General features: G+C 48.0%; 1 protein-coding gene across 1 annotated transcript; it reads left to right on the top strand.

Annotated features, from left to right (window-relative positions):
- Nucleotides 1-5,683: 5,683 nt before the first annotated feature.
- LOC128726509 (putative ferric-chelate reductase 1 homolog) lies at nucleotides 5,684-7,121 on the top strand. Its single transcript, XM_053820324.1, has 7 exons — nucleotides 5,684-5,727; nucleotides 5,872-5,974; nucleotides 6,070-6,127; nucleotides 6,217-6,451; nucleotides 6,536-6,648; nucleotides 6,777-6,839; nucleotides 6,926-7,121. The coding sequence occupies exons 1-7, from the start codon at nucleotides 5,718-5,720 to the stop codon at nucleotides 7,016-7,018; spliced, it is 675 nt and encodes a 224-aa protein (XP_053676299.1). The 5' UTR covers nucleotides 5,684-5,717; the 3' UTR covers nucleotides 7,019-7,121.
- The last annotated feature ends 490 nt before the right edge of the window (nucleotides 7,122-7,611 follow it).

Raw genomic sequence — 7,611 nt, 5'->3', positions numbered from 1 at the left:
TACCTGTATGAAGTCGAGTTTTCTGCAAAATGGCCCCCCTCGAAGGCCTCGGTTACATTAGTTAAATGCATTTATGAAACATTAATGAAACTCTCACATCGGTCGAAAAACCGATGAGATGAAAAACAAATCGCAACCGTGCGCTCGAAGGTAAGCAAACTTTTGTCCCATTTTAAAGATTTACCACCCTTCGAACACAGACCTTCGAGGTGGGTCCAATCGTCGCCCCACACGACAATTCGCCCGTAGCATTATTCTTCGACCTTCTCTCGTCCAGCGAAACCGTTACGTAACCTCACCTGCTCATGCTCAAATCTCACAACAAATTTCAAACACACACAATGCTCCTATTCTCCCCAGGGATGCGCTCTTCCCTGGCACCATTCGCCCATCCCAAACGGTCGCAATGGATCCTTCGGAACACACGCTACACGGCACACCTGAGACCGACGTGCCCTGGATCAAACCTCCCTACACGGACACGGCCTGACATATGCCCCGGCCAGGATGTAACCTATCCCCTTGGTTCAGCATTCGTCCGAACCCCCCGTAACCCAGAGGGCTGTTGCATCATTTGCCATCGGTTTCGTGTTTCTATTGTTTTCGCCGCCATTTTCCCATTTTTCCACGCTCCAAAGACATTTTTTGCACGAGTTGCGAACAAGACTCGCCCGGCAATACAGAGGGCACAAATGCACCGGTGAAAACGGGCGAAATGGTGCCGCCCGGTTTTATAATACACCCGCGCACTGGTCACACACCGGTCGGTTGGTTGAGCGAGTCGGGAGGCATAAACATTTTACGAAGGGAAATCTCGCGGGACAAACCCAAGAGCCAATCCGCCAACCGCATCGCTCGAGCCGCGCAAAGGAGCAGCATTTGCTTTAAGCCATGTTTTATTAACAAAACAACAAAGCAGGCACCGACCGACTTGGGGATGAAACCAAGGGAACAATGGGAAAGAGACAGAGTGTGTGTGTGAGAGAGAGAGAGATAAAAGCAGGAAAATACAGCCGAACGCGCTCACACACGGCCACGAAACGCCCGGAGGAAAAAAGGAAACGCGCGATGAAAGGAAAAATTTGCATATGCTTCAAAACAACAAAAGTAAATCCCACTGAAGCGATCCGTATCCTGCAGGAGCGTAGGACGGCTGGGATGGCTGGGTTGGCTTTAAAGGATGCGCCCGGTGGGTATGCAACCAGCACGACGAATCGTCCGGTGAAGCGTGGCGGCCATTGCACAGACATCCGTAGGGACAGCTGGCCGGACGTGCCGTACGTGGCCGCGGATGCTTTGCCGTGCGCATATATGCACATTGATGCCTCCTTTCACCAACGAGAACTGGCCATTGTTGCTGGCCATTCTTTTTTTTTCCGCCTGGATGTGTCCTTTTCCCTCCACCAGTGGTCCCCGTGGCATTCTCCAGCTCTATTTCTTTTTCTTTTCGTTTTTTTCCTTTGCTATCATCCCAACCGCTGCCTTCTTGCCCGGCGAATGGACTGTTCAAATTTGCATTGGGAAAATCCGCTTTGCGCGGCAGCGTCTCGAGCGGGTGCCACTCCGGGAGTGACCCCGTACAACTTTTAAGCAAATTGAAACCATCATCAAAAGCGCCGATACAATGTCCTCTCGAGCGCGTTCGATTCCGCTCGTGGACAGCGTTTCGCTCTTGCCTTTGCCGTTGGGTTTCATTTCTTCTTGCTGCAAAATCCTATTTGCATTTTTGTTCGAACGGGCAACACACTGCCAGCGCCCCGTGGGGACGCCTTTCTCGGGACGGGTCGTACCCCCCCCCGGTCCGGTCGTTCGCATTTATTCGTTTTGGGTCTCGATCCCTTCCGGAATGCAATAAGTTTTATTTAAATAGGTACATCATTATGGAAGCGTATGGTGCGCGCAGCTCGCCGGACGAACAATCCGCCAGCTGCACTTTATGGCAAAAGGACTGACGTATGGTTTCGCGCAGAAAGGTTTTCTTTTATTCTTGCAGAAGGACCCTCGAAGGACGCACAGAAGGACCCTCGAGTATGAATTTGATCCTGTTTTTGTGCGCTTTTTTTGGTCACAAGGGTGCCTAATCGGCTATTTAACCACCGAGCTGTTACTTTTTAAGCATTATTGAACTGATGTCGTAATGATGCTATCTATGTAGCTCCAAATATTACTAACTTACCGGGTTTTACTGAAAAAAAGCGTGTTATGTTTAAGGAGGATTAATTCATCCACGCCTGAGATGTACCTTTTGAAATGGCCAAGTCAATTTTACTAACACCATCTCAAAAAAAGCTCATAAAAAGAAACATATTAGAATATACTTTAATTGAATGCGACCGATATTTTCATATTGGATTTTGCATTGATCAATGCATATTATACTAACAAGATAGCTCAAAACAAAGCATGATCATGCAATCACATCATACCACGATTGAAAACACCACCAGTGGATGAGTTCATTAGACGTTAAAGCGCCTAGCAATGGTGGAAATCATCTCGCTTCAATTATGGCAAATTAAAATCCAATAATCCCACGTTTTTTTCACATCCTTTCGGTGACTCTGCGCCACCGTTTGTTCGATTTTACCCCCAACGAATCCCAACGTAGGCAACGTGCAGTTTGCACGCCACAAGAACAGTGGCCACAGACAACCAGAAAGAAACCGGAGCGAGAAAAAAAAAGGTGCACGAACAAAGTCCAATCTAATTTTACCACTTGTTTGAGCATTTATGATGGTCCGTTGCTTCGATAATATGGTTTCCAGTGGAAGATCAATTTTCCTGCCCGGTTTCTCATTTCATTCACTCCCCGTAGGTGTGCTTACGAGCAGAGAAAAAGGTATCAGCTACCCGCGAAGCTCTGGTGCTGGCAGGGTTTTTAATTAGATTGCCGTATTTTTCAGCCAGTACCAGCTTCGTACAGCACCATCTGTGGGCCTGTGGTTGTTTTTCGCGGCTAAGCGAGTGAAATTGAAAAAAACACAAAGCCTATTTTTTCTCACCCGCCGCCAGCGGGCTCCTCCACGTTTTGCGTGATGTTCAAAAGAGAGATTCTACCGCCACGATTACCGCTCAATCCGTGCCTTATCGGCATTTTAAAGTTGAAACAGCTTCATGCTGAAATATGCATTGTACCCAACACACCCAACACGCCCAGTGGCGTTTCTTTTCGAACATTTTCTTCGAACCCAACTGCTGTGGGTCGCAGATTCTACCTTCGATGCTTAGATGCATCGCTTATCACGTCCATAAACAAGCACCCACTCGACAGCTTATGTTTGATTATCTTTCAAAAAAAAGCCGAGCCCCTATCGGGCCGTCTCTTATCAAGTGCGCTTTCGCACCACCGACAACACTGATTACCATCCACTCGTGATCGATAAATGATGCCTTTACTCACAAATCAAATCCATCACTCGATGGTCGAGACTGTAACGGTTCAATTGTGGGTCACAATTCGATCCCACACGCACCCGAACGCACTCCTGCATCATGCTTACTTACTGGTTTTATTTTTACACCATTCCACCAGTTGTTCAAATCATGATCTTTCCCAGAAATCTGCCATCACGATTACCACCCACGGCCGGAAAACCCCGGATTGGCTAGTCATTATCTGCGCTAAACGAGTAATGAACCTGCGCCAACTGAAACGTGCTACCGCTTCCATGGATGCCGTGGTTCGGCGTTTGATTTATGGCAGAAGCATGTTAATGAATTTGCTGTTAAATTGTTTTTCGTGGACCCACGGCTGCATCGGGCTGCACGGTGCGATGAAACGGATACGGGAGGTCATCAATATATTGGGACGCAATAATGGTGCTCTAAAATGGGCCATCGATGAGGCGTGTTAGTAATCCTATCGCGTTATTAGTTACAGCTAATGCCCCTGGCGTGGTTTAAGCCGCACCATACTTATGAGCTCGTGTGTTCCGGTGGTGCTGCGCAGTGAAAATATGTGGGTATGTGGGTTCTGTACATTCGGATGCAATGCGGAAGTGAAGTAAACTATTACCTTTAATATAACGCACTTAACGGCAGGTTGGTGCCAGGAAATGTAATTGGAGCTCATTCGTTTATTTGGAAACAGAGGTTACATTAATTAAAATTTGCATGTGCACGATTACTCAATACAAACATAATTAAGCACATTTTTTCACCTATTACAAATTACATCACATACTACGAAAGTTACAAAAGATTTAATTGAAAAAGTATTTATTTAAAAAAATCAGCATAAGCAGTTTTTCCTTTGGTGAATTCATGCAAATGGCTTCTCTCAATTAGAAACATAATTTGTCTTTCGTGGTTTGAAACTGAAATAACTATTTAATCATCTCTCTAGTTTTATCACTTTGTATTGAAACCGCGTTCAGCACATAAACTAACATGCGGCAGAAAAACGATAGCACCACCAATCGCACTGTCCGGAAAAATCCACCATCGAAAGTTTAAATAAAATGAAACATATCTAATCACACTCGTGACCTGTTTTACTACCCAAGATTGTATGGCATATCACTTCAGCGTGTGCATAACATACACACGCTCAACATTCCAAGCATAATACCAACACCCAATAATAGGTAATCAAAAGCGTGGGAAGTATTCGTTGCTCGACACCGAAAGAAGAAACGAAACTAATCAGATCGCAATGCAACATGATAAGATACTAACCTGCACCGAGCATAGCGCTACCCTGAAGACAAAAGCAAATCATTCACATCTGCTCAACAAAAAAAAACCATCGGAAGCAGTCCTTCAAAAGAATGAACCCACGATCAACGACTGAACTCATGTCAACGGCTCCGTTTATGAGCATCCATTGCACAGCCGCAAGATTAGTAGGCGAGGTGCACACTTGGCTGTTGGTAGGTGTTGCTAGGTCAGAAAAGCTTCCCAGAGCAAGGTGTATAAAGCAGTAAAAAGCCCCCTTGAAGGCGCAGTAAAAATGCAAACCCATCACGTGGTTGACAAGCGCAAGGATAGCTCGCGATGGTTTTACTTACTTCAAATATAATCCTTACGTTTCTGGTTCCATTCTCTCGAGCTGTTCTTTGTTACCCGACTCGCATACGGCTGTAATGTGCCTGTTTTTCGCATGTTTCATTTGCACCATTTTGTCAATAGACACTTCCATTACACAGCCCCCGCTTAATGGTACGCTTTCCACCTTTTCTATAACGCGCCGTAATCCTGCGCGCCATTATCGCAAACCATTCTCCCTTTCCGTTGGCAGCGATATGGCCCGACAATTCCACCTGGTCATTCGAGGTGCCCATTAATAACGCCCCGTTCGTGTATCATCATCGTCGGCCTAGTTGCGGACATCATTATCGTCATCATCAGCATCATCCACCCGCTTCAACGGGCGTTAGGTTCGGTGCGCCGCGATTGATAACGACTCCGCTAAACGACTCCCCGTTCCACGTTCCCGGCGATGGTCGATTTCGAGCCCCCGTTGCGGCTATTACTAATGAAGCCTCCGGTAACTTGAACCACAGTCTGCAACGATCCGTTCTACGGCTGCCACTGAGCTGAGCTGAAGTATCTGGAAGTGCGCGTGGTTGTGGAGTCGCCGGCGAGCCCGAAGGATAAGAGAGTGTGCAAACCAAAAGAGAGAGAAAAAAAACAAGGACCAGCTCCAGTTTGTAGTGGCTTCACAGACGCTTCAGATTGACTCCAGACCGCTGTCTAGAGATTTGCCGACGACACGAATGGCTGAAGGTGCGCGAGATCCAAGCAGGCGACGGCAACCAAGCTGACAGCCGAACAGTCAGTTCTTCTCCGTTAAGCGCCCGCGCGATACGTTGCAGTTAGCTTTTTCGAATGTTCTCAGTTCGCAAATTGGCTTCGTTTCACGTTTTGCAGGCCACTTGGACCACGCGGAACCGTCGGTGTTGAAGCGATTGCATGGTACGCTCATGATTGTTGCTTGGTTGTTCTTCAACTCGCTCGGGAACACCGTCGCAAGGTACGCTATAACTGGGCTGTATGTGGCTGTGCCAACCAACTCACATCATCCGGTGTGGATATCTAATTTCTTGCATGTGTGACTTTTTGTTTTAGATACTTTAAAAACACATGGACGACGAGGCAGTACTTTGGTGTGCCCGTGTGGATGTTTGTAAGTAGAGGAGAGTTTAATTCCTATGGCTCTACAATTACTAAATCCTCTCTCTCTCTCTCTCTCTCATTCGTACTACTCTTTTGCAGTACCATCGAGTCTACATGACAGCCTGCTGGGTGCTGACATGCGCCGGCATCATTTGCATCTTCATCGATCTAGAAGGCTTTGAAAGCCACGCTCACGGGATCGTCGGGTTGGCAACATTCGTGCTAGTGTTCGTGCAACCCATCCTAGGACTAATGAGACCATCCCAGCAGCAACCCCAACTCGTGCTCGCATTCCTGCACGGTCTCCTGGGACACGTCGCGTACATCCTCGCAGGTAGGTTTACCCTCGAGACCAACCACGGATGCACACTGCCAGGTGAACTAATTACTGCTCTCCAACTCCAACTCGTCCTCGCAGTAACGAACATGTTCCTGGGAGTTGGCCTAGAGTCGGCCCGAATATCCACCACCATGTACGGGTTGCTAGCGGGCGCTCTCGCTATCCACGTGCTCGCACACGGCGCGTTCAACGTAAGAACCGACCAAAAACCGACGTCCTGCCGACGCGAGCCTGAGTGCATTCATTAACGGTAATTTACACTCCCCATTTTTTTTTGTGTGTGTTTTTCTGCTTTTCCACGACGCGGGTTTTCCCGCAGGTTCTCGAATATCTCACCCGGCGGAAGGACGACGTCGAGCTGGACGTAAATAAGGACGCGTCGGTAGGTTTTCGGGAGCTGGCTTTCAAAAAGGAGCCAAAAAAAGGATATACTAACCGCCGCGTTTCTCTCCATTTCCTCGTGTGCAGTTTTCGCGCTGGAGGAAAACTACGCTGATGGTGCAACTGATAGCACTGTACGCGTTCACCATCGCGAACCTGGTGTACGTGTGGCGCGGATGAGCGAGCAACCGCGAATGGAGCACGTGCAGGTTTTTCGCAGCTTTTCACGCGATACGAGGGGGTGGAACGCGTACGAGAAAAGAAAACATCCCCACCCATAAACCACTGTACCCACCTAATCTGACTGTGATGAATACATGTTGTGCTAGCTTCGTCGCAAATGGCACGGCACCGACCTGCACACCTTTTGGGGGTTCCTGTTTTGCCTGTCCGATGTGTGGCGCTCGATGGACCAAAACCGATCCGAAACACGTGTGTGAGTTGCAACGATAAAAGATAGCGCTTCCTTATCGGGGACGGGTTCTCGCTTATGTTCGCAACACCATCGCTATGCGATGCGAGTCCGGTTGCTTATCGTGGCGTCCGATGGAGGTGTTGCGAGCGATTAGCGCTATTGACCCTTCGATAGGTGATAATTACCGATTGGATTGCATGACGCTATCTGCCCGACCGGTGACTGATGAATCCGAAATATGCAACAAAGTGGGCAGTGAGATTTATAGGCATCGACGGCCACACGAATTGGGTCCGCGTATATCGCTCGAAGAGCTTTGTGGGTGCATGAAATGAGAGTTGCCACGTGCTTTACCAGC

Source organism: Anopheles nili, chromosome 3, assembly GCF_943737925.1.
Source record: "Anopheles nili chromosome 3, idAnoNiliSN_F5_01, whole genome shotgun sequence".
Lineage (NCBI taxonomy): Eukaryota > Metazoa > Arthropoda > Insecta > Diptera > Culicidae > Anopheles > Anopheles nili.
This window is presented reverse-complemented; position numbering and strand designations above follow the sequence as displayed.